Below are 15,483 nucleotides of genomic sequence, written 5' to 3' on the forward strand. Positions count from 1 at the left end.
GGTCGTTGATGGCTCTATTTTATACGCGTTTTTAGAGCTTATTTGTTGCATATTATATTCATATATCATGCCCCCATTGAGCCATCTACATGTCCATTATGCATAATTTCCCATACTTACTCTTTTCACTGCGAGCATTGCATAATCTTTAGTCATTTAACTATTCCAAGTAAGCAGACACAAGAAAAACGTTAGTATTCATTTGTGGCTGCAAAAAGCAAAGCTGCAATATTAGAACGAAAATTATGTTTACAATTTGAGTAATCTTTGGAATTTAAGCCCAAAAATTATGGATATTCTAAAAGAATTTTCTAGCATCGAGCTTTGGCCCTAGCCGACAACCATAAGTAATGCCGCGACTTGGGCCGGACACGGAGCCTGAACACAAGGCATGTCCAGAAAGTGGCCCGAACGTGCTTCAGTACTCCGGTGAGGCATGACAAGCTACCCGAGACCACCGGCCTGAACTCGACAGGGCCGTGTCGTGTTAGCCCGACCCAGCCCAAGTCTCAGCACTAGCCGAAAGTCAAGAAAGCACGCAAAATATAGAAGTAAAGCTAAGGCCGATAACCCCATGCCCACAAGTTTATGCCCCTGATAGTATTCCAAATTCGGAGAAATTGGGTTGGTGACCTCGTGCTTTTTAGCCCCATCCACTAGCCGCCAACGGGATCCCTCCCGCATAACACCCTCCCCCATCGACCCTCTCATTGCCTCCTTAGGTCATCACGCGACCGCAAAGAACGGGGGTGGCGGGGAGGTTTGCCAGGAGCAGATGTCATGGTCATGAAGTGGAGGTTGAAGAGTCATGAGTCATCACGCGATCACGACTTGTGTGTGCGACCCTCTTAGTGATTGGAGTGCGATGGTTCTACGTGGAGAGATGGACTACCTCGACTGGCCCCAAACAATGCATTAGCATCAATGGCAACATCGACTTTCTACGTAAGGTAGCTGGAACACCTGGTTGTGCTCATCGAGGAGGGGGGCTCTATGCTCCCAAAGGTGGTGTCGTCTCCCTTGCGACTGTGGCTTGGATCCTACTTCGTGTCTGATGTACTCCAGCACATGCAGTGGTTTCAGGTCATTGTGGCTTCGGGCTCGAGCCGAGGTAGGCGTACATCTGGTCAAACGAGCCTGGATTCTGGGAGGGGGGGGGGTCCGAGCGGCTTCTGTGATGGTCGTTGATGGCTCTATTTTATACGCGTTTTTAGAGCTTATTTGTTGCATATTATATTCATATATCATACCCCCATTGAGCCATCTACATGTCCATTATGCATAATTTCCCATACTTACTCTTTTCACTGCGAGCATTGCATAATCTTTAGTCATTTAACTATTCCAAGTAAGCAGACACAAGAAAAACGTTAGTATTCATTTGTGGCTGCAAAAAGCAAAGCTGCAATATTAGAACGAAAATTATGTTTACAATTTGAGTAATCTTTGGAATTTAAGCCCAAAAATTATGGATATTCTAAAAGAATTTTCTAGCATCGAGCTTTGGCCCTAGCCGACAACCATAAGTAATGCCGCGACTTGGGCCGGACACGGAGCCTGAACACAAGGCATGTCCAGAAAGTGGCCCGAACGTGCTTCAGTACTCCGGTGAGGCATGACAAGCTACCTGAGACCACCGGCCTGAACTCGACAGGCCGTGTCGTGTTAGCCCGACCCAGCCCAAGTCTCAGCACTAGCCGAAAGTCAAGAAAGCACGCAAAATATAGAAGTAAAGCTAAGGCCGATAACCCCATGCCCACAAGTTGATGCCCCTGATAGTATTCCAAATTCGGAGAAATTGGGTTGGTGACCTCGTGCTTTTTAGCCCCATCCACTAGCCGCCAACGGGATCCCTCCCGCATAACACCCTCCCCCATCGACCCTCTCATTGCCTCCTTAGGTCATCACGCGACCGCAAAGAACGGGGGTGGCGGGGAGGTTTGCCAGGAGCAGATGTCATGGTCATGAAGTGGAGGTTGAAGAGTCATGAGTCATCACGCGATCACGACTTGTGTGTGCGACCCTCTTAGTGATTGGAGTGCGATGGTTCTACGTGGAGAGATGGACTACCTCGACTGGCCCCAAACAATGCATTAGCATCAATGGCAACATCGACTTTCTACGTAAGGTAGCTGGAACACCTGGTTGTGCTCATCGAGGAGGGGGGCTCTATGCTCCCAAAGGTGGTGTCGTCTCCCTTGCGACTGTGGCTTGGATCCTACTTCGTGTCTGATGTACTCCAGCACATGCAGTGGTTTCAGGTCATTGTGGCTTCGGGCTCAAGCCGAGGTAGGCGTACATCTGGTCAAACGAGCCTAGATTCTGGGAGGGGGGGGTCTGAGCGGCTTCTGTGATGGTCGCTGATGGCTCTATTTTATACGCGTTTTTAGAGCTTATTTGTTGCATATTATATTCATATATCATGCCCCCATTGAGCCATCTACATGTCCATTATGCATAATTTCCCATACTTACTCTTTTCACTGCGAGCATTGCATATATCATGCCCCCATTGCATAATTTCCCATACTTACTCTTCTGTGGGGAAGGTTTTAGCTCATCTATAGCTCTTGGATCAAAGAAGAGAACTTGCATCCACGGAGGCGACCCGTGGAGGCATGTTATATGGAAATAACCATTCATTATCCATCTCTCCCACGTCCAGCCACCGTCCACATGAAGAGGCACTTGGGGGTTGTGCCAAGCCCCCATCTCAATCGTTGTAACCTTGGTGGAAGGCTGGAAGGAAGCCGTTGCTGGAGGAGCCGCCACTGTGGGGCGCGGCTATGCGCATCCGCCGCCGCACCATCTTCTTCACCAATGCCCCTTCTCCTAGTCCGCATCACGAGGGACCGTGATGGGTTGTGACTACTTTTGAACCCCCTTTTTGAATGTGTTGTTATTTGAGTAATTGTTGGCTACGAGTGTGGTTGGTTAGTAAACAATTACTTGATATGTTTTTCCCCTTTCGTGTTATTATTTAACTCTGTGGTAATTTAGTGATTGGAGCTGTCCAATCTATTAGTAAAATTGGAGGTATTCAACTCCCTAGGACACATATGGAGTTGATAGGTAGTTGTGCAAACCGATAGACCTCCGGCCGACATGGGTGTCTTGAGAGGAACACAATTTATCTAGGGTTAACGGTTGTCCATATAACTTATTGCCTTTGGTCCAGTCCTTGTGACCTTAATTTCTTCCCTTAGCTGTTGCATGTATGTGACGAGAAGTAGGACGATTGAGTTGTCTCAATACGGTGCTGCGTGAGAGACAATCAACGCCGATAAATCAATATAATGTGCAGCAGTGACCCAGCTAGTGTTGGTAGTCGATAGATCAATGCCAATCAACGCCGCTATGGAACACGGCCATGCCTAGACACCAATGTTACTCATCTAAATCATCGCATTAATTCTCCCTACATTATTACTTCATTTTAGTTTAATATTTACTTTACGTGCTTTTAGTACTTAGTTCAGTTCCACCCTTTTATTGTTTTCCCTAACAACCTACTAGAATAAGCTATTTCCAAACTCTGGTTTGGATGTGAGTGTAGTGTCATCCTTTTCGTTCCGAGTGGATTCGACACTTTACTTATCACGAAATTGCTACAACATCCTTTGCACTTGCAGGACATCAATTACATAGTCTGACTGCGAGGGCAACACGATGGCCTGCCGTGGTGGCTGGCGATGCTGGATTTGGACATAATCACCCAAATTTTCCCAAGGATGTGGGCCCACATGGCCAATGAAGCAACTGGCTAGAGCATAATTACAATATGGTATTAGAGCATGTCATAACATCAAAGGAGCATAGGCGTGAGGGGTGTTGGAGTATAATGTTCAACACTCTCCCATAGTTCGGACTGACAGAGTTTAAATCCTAGTAAATGTAACAAAATAATTGCGGCATACGTCCACTTCCACTGTCACTTCGTAACTTCAAAGGAGCATAGACGTGAGAGGGAGTGCTGGAGTAGAATGCCCGACCCTGTCCCACAATTCAAACTTTTGAAGTACCTAGATAGAGCATTAATTCAATAAGTACTAGTATTTTTTAGTGTGCAGGAGAGTAGAATGCCAGAGAACAACATAGAAAAAACAAAAAAGATGTTCGTAAAAAAAATAAAGAAAATGACAAAGTTGCCAAAGTGCCCAATTATTGGAATCGATCTCAAGTTGTAACATATCAAGAGAGAAAATGGGTTGTTTAACCTCCCACACAAATGTCCTGATAGGGGTATTAAACAAACGACATGGTCTCAATTTCAGTTTTTTTTTGATAAAGTATGGATTTTATTAACTTAAAATGAAGCATCAAGGAGATACAAATACAATGAGTACACACATGATCTCTGCATTAATAGGATGCACACAAGCAACATCAACACGTACAAACAAAAAACACACTGACAAATAGCAAAGTCATACAAAATTGAAGCTATACCTAGTTGGAGTTAAAAAAAACTCGGAAGCGATAAAAACAGTGAAGAACAACCTACAACGACCATCTCCACACCAACCATCTCTTGACGTCACAAGTATAATGAGAAAGGTTCTCCAACAACAAAGCCTTCGATGAGGAAACGACTCTCAAGCGCAACCATCGCTAGATCCAACCATCAAAGGTCAGATCTTGGGTTTTCACCCAGAAGATCAAGCCCGAGCAATGCTTCAACAAGGTATGACGCAAAACAACGTCACCATTGCCATATATAACCAATTAGGGTTAGACCACGAGTTTTCACTCCAGAAATCAAGACCAGTTCTTGAGAAGCACCATCACATTAAAGTCATCGGGTATGATCGTCACCACTTTTCATGATCCCAGTAATTATAAGTCACCCCACAACACGGTAAGGGAATTCGAAAGTCGTCTTCCACCATCAGCCCCCGCAAGCATAGAGAGAGGCTCAGAGTTGCCAACATGGCCGCATGGGCTACTCCCTGTTGTGCTTCAATACTACTCCCTCCGTCCGGAAATACTTGTCCTAGAAATGGATAAAATGAATGTATCTATAACTAAAATAAGTCTAGATACAATCATTTCGAGGACAAGTATTTCCGGACGGAGGGAGTATTAGCTACTACTCTCCCCTTCCGAGTTTATTGGCCCCCTCGTTTTATGGGTCATACTTTGATCATCTATATTACAAAAATTATATTATTGGATTTGTATTTCAAAGTAGTTCTCCATGATATAATTTTTATGACACATAGTTTACATTTTATTACTCCCTCCAATCCAAATTAATAGACTCAACTTTATATAACTTTGTAATTATACTAAAGTTGCGTAAAGTTATACTAATGCCGCGTCAATTAATTTGGATCAGAGGGAGTAGTTAAATTTATAAGTCAAATCTTAGCCCAAATTAAGAGGGAGGCTAATAAACCCGGATAGAGGTAGTACATGTTCTATTATGTTTAGGTGTTCTAATCATGAGTTCAAGATCATGTTTATGTTAACCCTAAAGTATTATGTCTTAACAATAACATCACCCAAAATCTTATGGTAAGATGTATAACACCAACATGAACTACATTGACCGACTCCCTCCACTTCGAAATGTAAGGTATATTTTGTCAAATATCTATGTTTGACCAAGTTTATAGAAAAATATCAAACATCTATAATAATAAAAAATAATATGAACGTATATTATATGATGAATCTAATAATATTAATTTGGTACTATAGATACCGATATGTTCTCTATAAAATTGGTCAAACATACAGAAAATTAACTTCTAAAAAAATACACTTTATAATTTAAAATGGGAGTACTTTGTAATAAATGGTGCTAATTCAAACAAGAACTGCATCTTTTCTTCAAAATTAAATCGTGCTAGTACAAACATGTTATAACATAGCATGCAGCTTAAAAACACACTAGCAGCTCGTACAACATAAATGACGATTCAAAAGAGAGCTTCAGATAGATGTTATAATAAATCAAATTATAAAAGTGCATTACAAATTTGATAAGCATCAGCAACTCATCAACCATGATGTGTTTACTGAACTCGGTGCAAACTGTGCACATAGGGATGAAATAACCAGGTGGAAGCTTTGCATCATTGAGTATCACATCACTAACATGAATCCTGCTGTAGGCCCTGCTTCTCCTCCCAGGACACAGTTAGACGAATCAGATCATCGTATCAACCGCAGAAAGGTCAACCACCATGCCAACAGCAGGCCTTTGCTCATGAACCTGCGAAAATTTCGGTTAATAAGCAATTGCATCAAGAAGCTGCCAAAAAATTATGCATGAAGAACTTACAGTAGCACAACTGTTGCCTAGTGATTTTGACATTTGTGGCTTTAAAGGCTGGAGCTGAAAATCACAATTCGCACTGCTACATTCCACTTCATCGCATACTCGAACCTTCTGAGTCAAAGAGATACCAAAGATTTTGCAGCCATTTGTGTGAACATCCTTGTCATTTGGTTCATGCTCTGCACTGCTGATGGAGTGCAACCTTTTAGTTCCAGTACAACTAGCTATTGCTTTGCCTGAAACAAGATGAGGCCAGAGAGGTAATGTATGACTGGTTCTTCCCATATCTTGAGTAGTGTTGACCGTAACATGTCTAATATTATCATCCTTATCCAGGCTTCTGCATACGTATTCAAAGCCATGTATCTTGGAACTAGTTTGAGGGAACATTAGCACAGATAATGGAGAGGATGCTTGAGGCATTGCTGGTGTTACTGGCCCACGATAATTGTATCCTTGTGATGTAAGCCATTTATATGTTGCACCAGATGTATAGTTGCCATCAGGTTGACAGAAGCTAGAACCTCTTATAACAGCATCAGACGAAGTTCCTCCTTCATAAGGACGAAACACTTCTTGACCTTGCAAGACCTTTTGGAATCTTTGAGACTCCCCAAAGCCTGAGCAGTGGTAGGAAAATCCATGGTTTTCAGGCGGGGTTCTAGCACCGAGTCCTGGAACCCCTGGAATGTTACTCATGTTGATAGAGCAATTCCGATCATCACTGTACTGAAAATTTCTTGCTTCAGACGCCTGAGAAGCATCAGAAGCTGAATCAACAGTACCATCATGGGCTTTAGAACCCAATAATTCTTGACCTTGCAAGACCTTGTGGAATCTGGCAGATTCCGCAAAATCCGAAGAAACACTTCCACCTGCCAAAATGGCTAAAAAAAGTTCAGTAGGGCATAACAGTGTATCAAATGATTATCTCTTCACTTACAACCCAACCTACTTGGAAGCAACATATCTGGATTAACTTGGGGGAGGCATGGCTTCAGCCGTTTTGAATGGGGAGAGGACAGATGAGATCCCGAAACCGATCCAGTAAGTTCAATCTCCCAAGGAGATACCCTATTAGGCCGACGGCACTCTACATCATCGTCCCATCTCACCTGTAAGTTTTCCATCAGTCAACACAATGCTCAAACATGATTTAAGGACAAGGAATCTAATGAGAACAGATCAAGTAAATGACTAAGATTCCTTGTTCAACATGGCATGCAAAATATGGTTCTAAATTTACATCCTATGCAATCCTGGAAACCAACTAGCACAATGCTAAATTCCAGGGTTCACATATCCTTGTGAGAACTTTGCCATGGGACATTAAACATAGTATATTGCAAGGTTTCAACCTTGTTCCACCATTGGGAATTTCTGATCACATTGACTTGAAAAAGGTAACTCCGCCTATGTTGTCTCAACATAGCCGGTCCCAAGCCCGGGTAAAGGAGGAGGGTTGTGATAGGCTTGGCGAGCCAACGTAAAAACTCAGCCACTCTTATGGAGATGAAACCCAAAAGATTTTCGTTGGGGCGTAACCCTCTCAGCGACGCGCCACATCGGAACCCGGGTGTAGTGGAAAATGGGCAAGGGCCGGGCCGTCACCCCCCAGGTGGCGCGCCGTATCTTGATCCGGATACGGTGGCAAGTGAGCGAGGATCGGGTCGTCGCATCCTTAGTGGCGCGCTACATCGGCGCCCGGATTTAGTGGAAAATGAGCAAGGGTCTTAGGTAGCTGGAACGTAGGGTCTCTGACAGGGAAGTTTCGGGAGCTAGTTGATGTAGCGGTGAGGAGAGGTGTTGATATCCTTTGCGTCCAAGAAACCAAATGGAGAGGACAGAAGGCGAAGGAGGTGGAGGATACCGGCTTCAAGCTGTGGTACACGGGGACGGCTGCAAACAGAAATGGCGTAGGCATCTTGATCAACAAGAGCCTCAAGTATGGAGTGGTAGACGTCAAGAGACGTGGGGACCGGATTATCCTGGTCAAGTTGGTACTTGAGGACTTGGTTCTCAATGTTATCAGCGCGTATGCCCCGCAAGTAGGCCACAATGAGAACACCAAGAGGGAGTTCTGGGAAGGCCTGGAAGACATGGTTAGGAGTGTACCGATTGGTGAGAAGCTCTTCATAGGAGACCTCAATGGCCGCGTGGGTACATCTAACACAGGTTTTGAAGGGGCGCATGGGGGCTTTGGCTATGGCATCAGGAATCAAGAAGGACAAGATGTCTTAAGCTTTGCTCTAGCCTACAACATGATTGTAGCTAACACCCTCTTTAGAAAGAGAGAATCACATCTGGTGACTTTTAGTAGTGGCCAACACTCTAGCCAGATTGATTTCATCCTCTCGAGAAGAGAAGATAGGCGTGCGTGCCTAGACTGTAAGGTGATACCTGGAAAGAGTGTTGTACCCCAGCATAAGCTGGTGGTTGCTGACTTCCGCTTTCGGATTCGTGTCCAGCGGGATAAGCGTGCCAAAGTCGCTAGAACGAAGTGGTGGAAGCTCAAGGGGGAGGTAGCTCAGGCGTTCAAGGAGAGGGTCATTAAGAAGGGCCCTTGGGAGGAAGGAGGGGATGCGGACAATGTGTGGATGAAGATGGCGACTTGCATTTGTAAGGTGGCCTCGGAGGAGTTTGGAGTGTCTAGGGGAAGGAGAAGCGAAGATAAGGATACCCTGGTGGTGGAATGATGATGTCCAGAAGGCGATTAAAGAGAAGAAAGATTGCGTCAGACGCCTATACCTGGATAGGAGTGCAGACAACATAGAGAAGTACAAGATGGCGAAGAAGGCCGCAAAGCGAGCTGTTGGTGAAGCAAGGGGTCGGGCATATGAGGACCTCTACCAACAGTTAGGCACGAAGGAAGGCGAAAGGGACATCTATAAGATGGCCAAGATCCGAGAGAGGAAGACGAGGGATATTGGCCAAGTCAAATGCATCAAGGACGGAGCAGGCCAACTCTTGGTGAAGGACGAGGAGATTAAGCATAGATGGCGGGTGTACTTCGACAAGCTGTTCAATGGGGAGAATGAGAGTTCTACCATTGAACTGGACGACTCCTTTGATGAGACCAACATGCGTTTTGTGCGGCGAATCCAGGAGTCTGAGGTCAAGGAGGCTTTAAAAAGGATGAAAGGAGGCTAAGGCGATGGGCCCTGATTGTATCCCCATTGAGGTGTGGAAAGGTCTCGGGGACATAGCGATAGTATGGCTAACCAAGCTTTTCAACCTTATTTTTCAGGCAAACAAGATGCCAGAAGAATGGAGACGGAGTATATTAGTACCAATCTTCAAGAACAAGGGGGATGTTCAGAGTTGTACTAATTACCGTGGAATTAAGCTGATGAGTCATACAATGAAGCTATGGGAGAGAGTCATTGAGCACCGCTTAAGAAGAATGACAAGCGTGACCAAAAATCAGTTTGGTTTCATGCCTGGGAGGTCGACCATGGAAGCCATTTTCTTGGTACAACAACTTATGGAGAGAGATAGGGAGCAAAAGAAGGACTTGCATATGGTGTTCATCGACTTGGAGAAGGCCTATGATAAGATACGCGGAATGTCATGTGGTGGGCCTTGGAGAAACACAAAGTCCCGGCAAAGTACATTACCCTCATCAAGGACATGTACGATAATGTTGTGACAAGTGTTCGAACAAGTGATGTCGACACCGATGAGTTCCCGATTAAGATAGGACTGCATCAGGGGTCAGCTTTGAGCCCTTATCTTTTTGCATTGGTGATGGATGAGGTCACAAGGGATCTACAAGGAGATATCCCATGGTGTATGCTCTTTGCGGATGATGTGGTGCTAGTTGACGATAGTCGGACGGGGGTAAATAGGAAGTTAGAGTTATGGAGACAAACCTTGGAATCGAAAGGGTTTAGGCTTAGTAGAACTAAAACCGAGTACATGATGTGCGGTTTCAGTACTACTAGGTGTGAGGAGGAGGAGGTTCGCCTTGATGGCCAGGTGGTACCTCGGAAGGACACCTTTCGGTATTTGGGGTCAATGCTGCAGGAGGATGGGGGTATTGATGAAGATGTGAACCATCGAATCAAAGTCGGATGGATGAAGTGGCGCCAAGCTTCTGGCATTCTCTGTGACAAGAGAGTGCCACAAAAGCTAAAAGGCAAGTTCTACAGGACAGCGGTTCGACCCGCAATGTTGTATGGCGCTGAGTGTTGGCCGACTAATAGGCGACATGTTCAACAGTTAGGTGTGGCAGAGATGCGTATGTTGAGATGGATGTGTGGCCACACGAGGAAGGATCGAGTCCGGAATGATGATATACGAGATAGAGTTGGGGTAGCACCAATTGAAGAGAAGCTTGTCCAACATCGTCTGAGATGGTTTGGGCATATTCAGCGCAGGCCTCCAGAAGCTCCAGTGCATAGCGGACGCTAAAGCGTGCGGAGAATGTCAAGAGAGAGCGGGGTAGACCGAATTTGACATGGGAGGAGTCTGTTAAGAGAGACCTGAAGGATTGGAGTATCACCAAAGAGCTAGCTATGGACAGGGGTGCGTGGAAGCTTGCTATCCATGTGCCAGAGCCATGAGTTGGTTGCGAGATCTTATGGGTTTCACCTCTAGCCTACCCCAACTTGTTTGGGACTAAAGGCTTTGTTGTTGTTGTTGTTGTTGTTGTTGTTGTTGTTGTTTATTGACTTGAAAAAGGTAAAACTGCTGATTTCATCTATGACAAAGAATTTCAGCGAATATTTTATGGAAGCTCGGTTTCGATTAATAGCATATATACAAATGTTTTGCAGTGGTTATATGGACATTCAGAACTCTTTCTACTTTGATCTATTATAGCATGGTTCAAACCCAGTAATCCACAGATGAGCCCAGGCTCATCAACTCTCGATGAACAGTAAATTCCAAAAAAAATAGCAAAAACTTTCAAAAAACTACAAAAAAAAAAATTGGCATCCAAGACGCTAGAGTGCGCTAGCAGCATGCAATTTTTTATGGTAAAATGACATCCGAGGAGCTATATTGAAAAACAGTTCCCCAAAGTGCCTTTTTTCAAAGTTTCTGTGAGAGCCGATTTTTTTGTCTACAGCTCCTCAAATGTCATATGTTCAGGCAATTTTGCATGTTCCTAGCGCATCCGAGCATCTTGGATGCCAATTTTTTTTTGAATTTTTAGAATTGTTTTGCTATTTTTTTTACTGTACATGGGTGGGTGTAGATGGCCCTGGTTACCAAAACGCCGCCCTTGGTTTAAACCAAACTAAAAAACCAAGAGCACAAGTTCCAATGGTTAATCAAGGAGTAGGACAAGTATACAATTGAGTAGCTGCCGTCAGGGATGCAAGCGGACGGCGTCCGCAACCATCCCCAAACAGGTAAATTAAACTAACATGATTATTAAAGTAATGAGGATTATTGCAATTTCAACTACGCGGACGCGTCCGCCTGTATCCCCGGCTGCAGTATGAATTGTATCTTTGTGTGCACTATACTTCTACTCTGTCATGCTGCTCCTCTTACTAGTAAACCGCAGTTGTGTAGATTATTGCAAAACATTGGAACTTAATGAGGCATATTCTAATGTAGTAATCTTGATTAGGACAAATGGACAATGCTTCACTTTTCTTCACAGGCATTTACATTATTTTCCAGAAATGAAACTACAGGATTTCTTTGGCCCTTAATGCTTTGAAATGACCAGCATCTATTCAAAATTCAAGCTGGGCATACTGTAATCTGCCAACTGATGAAAAGTTACACATAACACAAAATGCTGAAATCCAAGACAGAGAACCACAATGCTTTTGTTGCATTTAATTAATAAAGATAGATGGTCATACACCTATAGAGTACTATGCACATGCATCGATACCAACATTGGTGCACATCTGATGTGTCAAGCATGAGAAAGCAGAACATACCACCAAACATTTCCACTTCGAACCATGCGACTTCGGGTCTGACTCTCTGCTCCCAGTTATTGTCCCAGTTGACCTGAAAAACAAGAATAGTTATGCATTCTGAACCCAACCACAGAGGAAATTTTTTAACTATTGCACCATACCTTCTTTCTGAAGCATCTTCATTTTCGTATTTCATTTTGAACCTCATTCCAACAGAAGAAGGTTGACTGAAGCTTCTCATGAACTTCCAATATGGTACAATGAACTCAGACTCACATAACCTGTCAAGTCCAATGAACTTATTCAATACAAATGAACCGTCCAAGTTGCACAGGAGAAATGCACAGATATTATGAGAATAAAAACAAATTATTACCAATCTGCATTATCTATCTGAACAGGGTGCTGATGAAATTATATTTCTTTCTTTATTTTAGTTAACAATGGGATAGAGCACTTTCAAAATAGTTGAATTAATTCTAAACGAGCATAATGAAAACTTCCTCAAGTAATAAACAGAACATGTCAATTCCCAAATATCAAATTCAGACACGACCAAACAAATCTGAATGGCTGCCCCAAATATGTAGTATGCCACAATTAAATGACCTTTGAGGGTAACATGTAATGTGATAATTAAGCATTTACGAGGAAACATAGATGGATAGACCAATGAGATGAGATACAAAATGTTGGATTTGGGGAAGCAACAAAGAACAAGAAGCAACTCAAAACTGTGTTCACCAGGGAACTGAACCTGAATGCTGAATAAAAAATGAGTTGTACGGTATTAAGAACGAGTATTCGAAATAGTTAGCACAGGACTGACAAGTCGTAAAGTTTAAGATACAATAGCCGACAAGTATAATTTGTTCTAGGAAAACACTATAAGTGATTCGCCCAACCTTTTCTTATTATGGTCGCCAACATGTACAACTTGTTCAAGGAAAACACTAGAACTGTGTATCCATCCAACCTTTTCTTATTATGGCTGCCGACGTGCCTAACTTTTTCTAGGAGAACACTATAACTGTGCATTAGTCCAACCTTTTCTTATTATGGTTGAGAGGAGAGGGAGCGACTTGTACGACCTTAATTAATACAGGGAATTGAGACAATTATGAAAACAATCAGCAAAGTACCTGGGATTGTAGTAGATGTGAAAAATACTTTTCACAGCCACAGCCTGGGCAACATTACCGAGACTACTAAGACTTGAGTCCTGGTTAAAAAGTGCAGGAACAGGAGATACATTTTTTAGCTGAGCAGCTCGGCGCACTCCCAATCGGAGCACTCCATCTTCACCTCTGGAGGGGAATAAGAAATCATTGCCGAAGGGAAGCTAGAGTAAGTTCCAATGAATGGCATAGTGAGTTATAAATCGTTACCGGAGGAACAGCACTGCATCCCCAGAGACAAGCTTCTTTTTATTGACAAATGCACTCCATCCAGTGGTTAAAAGGTGCCTCCGTGGCTGGCCTGTAACATCGGGAGCAGACCTGTTAGCCACTCGGGACCAGAAATGTTCTCAGGGTTTCTTCAAATCCCAGTGGTCTTCGTATTAACAATAGCTGTAACGGTAAATCATAGCCAAAAGACCACCTCATGAACGAAAGCAAATGCAGATGACCAACAATCTTCACTGTTGTCTGGTTATACACACCTAAATAAGCCATCTCTATAACACGGACCTCATGATATGTCGTAGCATTCTATATATCTCAGGTGGGAAGCCTGACAAATACGCTGAACCTGAGCTATAAGCAATAAGCCAGTGAATCGCTGTTGCAGTACCTCGATAGATATGTCGGAACCTCCACTCGGTGCCGTGCAGATCCTTGGCCACAAGCTCCTGGGATGGCCTCTGCAGGTTGTAATCCTGCAGACACCAAGCAAAAAAAGTCACTACTACCAGTACCAAGTCACCTCGAGGCGACAAAATCACTTCATCACCAACGCCATGTACCAGAGGCGGGAAGCAGTCCTCGGCGGCACGGCGCGGCACGGAGAAACCCCCGTGCGTGCTGGTGTCGGAAGCCGTGAGCGTCTTGCAGAACATGTGGGGCATGCGCGCTCGGCGCTTCGCGGCATCGGTGTCCTCGCCGTCACCTTCGCAAGCTTCCTCGCTCTCCCCTTGGCGCATCCGCCTCTTGGCTTCCTGCAATCATCACCGACGCGCAGACCTTTGATCGTTCAGCTCACATTGACCATGTCCGATGCTATCATTACTGGCGTATTCAGATCAGTGGTACTGGTACCTCGTTGTCGACCACGAGAGAAACTTGCGCGTAAACCTCGTCCGTCGCAGGGTCCGCCTGCAGGGAGCACGCTCTGTCAGTTAATACCTCGAACACATTGTGGTCGCGGCGGACACCGTACAGCACGAGCACCAGGCCGCGCGCGCGCGCACGCACCTGGAGATTGACATCGACGACTCGGCAGAACACGTGGGGCGGCACCGCAGCCACCGCGCCCGCCGCTTCCCCGATGTACTCGAGGTGGCCCTCCGACAGGTACACGACGGCGCTGCCCTTCCGAGGCAGCGGCCCCACGGGGCCGGCGCACGCGTGCCACAGCTCTAGGCACACCGTACCCCTCGGGGGCTCAGCCGAGGGACCGCCCTCCTCCTCGTCCCCCTCCACGGTGTTGAGGTCGATGCCTATCATGGCCGCCGTCAGGTGAGGACGCAGCGCCTTTCCGCAGAGCAAACGCGGACACGGAGCAACGGTCGAGGAGTGATGGAGGCGGAGCACGTCGCCCGGTGGTGGGTAGGGGATCGCGTGCTAGCTCACGGGCGTTTAATGGGGGGCGGGGAAGCGGAGTCGGTGGGAAGTGGGGAGTGGAGGTGGGGTGGCGACACATGGTGGTGATGGCCATGGGTGGCTATAGGAGGTGGTGGTGGGGAGCTAGCTAGGGGGAGCTCGTAGGAGGCAGAGGGGGAGCCAGGGCTACGGACTAGGAGTAGTATATTTTGTTGGATAAAGCCGCGCGGGGCTTTCACACTTGTTCCGTCTGTGACTCTGCTATGTTGACTGTCGAGGACGAAGAGAACTGTTCCTATCATACAGTGCTGCGCTGCTGGAAAAAGAAAGAGGACGAAAGAGAGCGCAAGGCACGGGAACCGCGCAGCGAGGACGGACGGCGTCGCAGATGCGAGATTTGAGGCCAACTCCAACCCGCGACCTCACTGCCCGCGTCCATTTAAGGGTAAACAGACAAAACATGCCTTCTAATGTGCGGCTGCAAGCGGACCGTCGTCCGTTTTCTGTCCGTTTTCGACCCATTTCTTATTCAAATTTGGGCTGAGTT

General features: G+C 45.3%; 1 protein-coding gene across 2 annotated transcripts; it reads right to left on the reverse strand.

Moving 5' to 3' along the window:
• Window positions 1-5,789: 5,789 nt before the first annotated feature.
• On the reverse strand, window positions 5,790-15,116 carry LOC123078778 (auxin response factor 2). Of its 2 annotated transcripts, none has more exons than XM_044501384.1 (11): window positions 14,589-15,116; window positions 14,433-14,489; window positions 14,141-14,332; window positions 13,969-14,053; window positions 13,563-13,653; window positions 13,317-13,481; window positions 12,336-12,455; window positions 12,193-12,265; window positions 7,242-7,401; window positions 6,290-7,173; window positions 5,790-6,220 (listed from the first exon to the last, which is right to left on the reverse strand). In XM_044501384.1, exons 1-11 carry the CDS (start codon window positions 14,838-14,840, stop codon window positions 6,155-6,157), a joined length of 2,145 nt encoding a protein of 714 aa, XP_044357319.1. In that variant the 5' UTR covers window positions 14,841-15,116; the 3' UTR covers window positions 5,790-6,154. The 2 variants fall into 2 exon arrangements, with proteins under 2 accessions (XP_044357319.1, XP_044357320.1); XM_044501385.1 differs by having other exon boundaries at window positions 6,290-7,161; window positions 14,589-15,114.
• Between the last annotated feature and the right edge of the window lie 367 nt (window positions 15,117-15,483).

This window comes from Triticum aestivum, chromosome 3D (genome assembly GCF_018294505.1).
Source record: "Triticum aestivum cultivar Chinese Spring chromosome 3D, IWGSC CS RefSeq v2.1, whole genome shotgun sequence".
NCBI lineage: Eukaryota > Viridiplantae > Streptophyta > Magnoliopsida > Poales > Poaceae > Triticum > Triticum aestivum.

Coding starts and splice junctions, on each gene's coding strand:
- LOC123078778 (XM_044501384.1), bottom strand. CDS start 14,840: ATGATAGGCATCGACCTCAACACCGTGGAGGGGGACGAGGAGGAGGGC. Junction 13,654..13,968: donor GTTCCGACATATCTATCGAG/GTACTGCAACAG, acceptor CCGATGTTACAG/GCCAGCCACGGAGGCACCTT. Junction 7,174..7,241: donor TCCAGATATGTTGCTTCCAA/GTAGGTTGGGTT, acceptor AACTTTTTTTAG/CCATTTTGGCAGGTGGAAGT.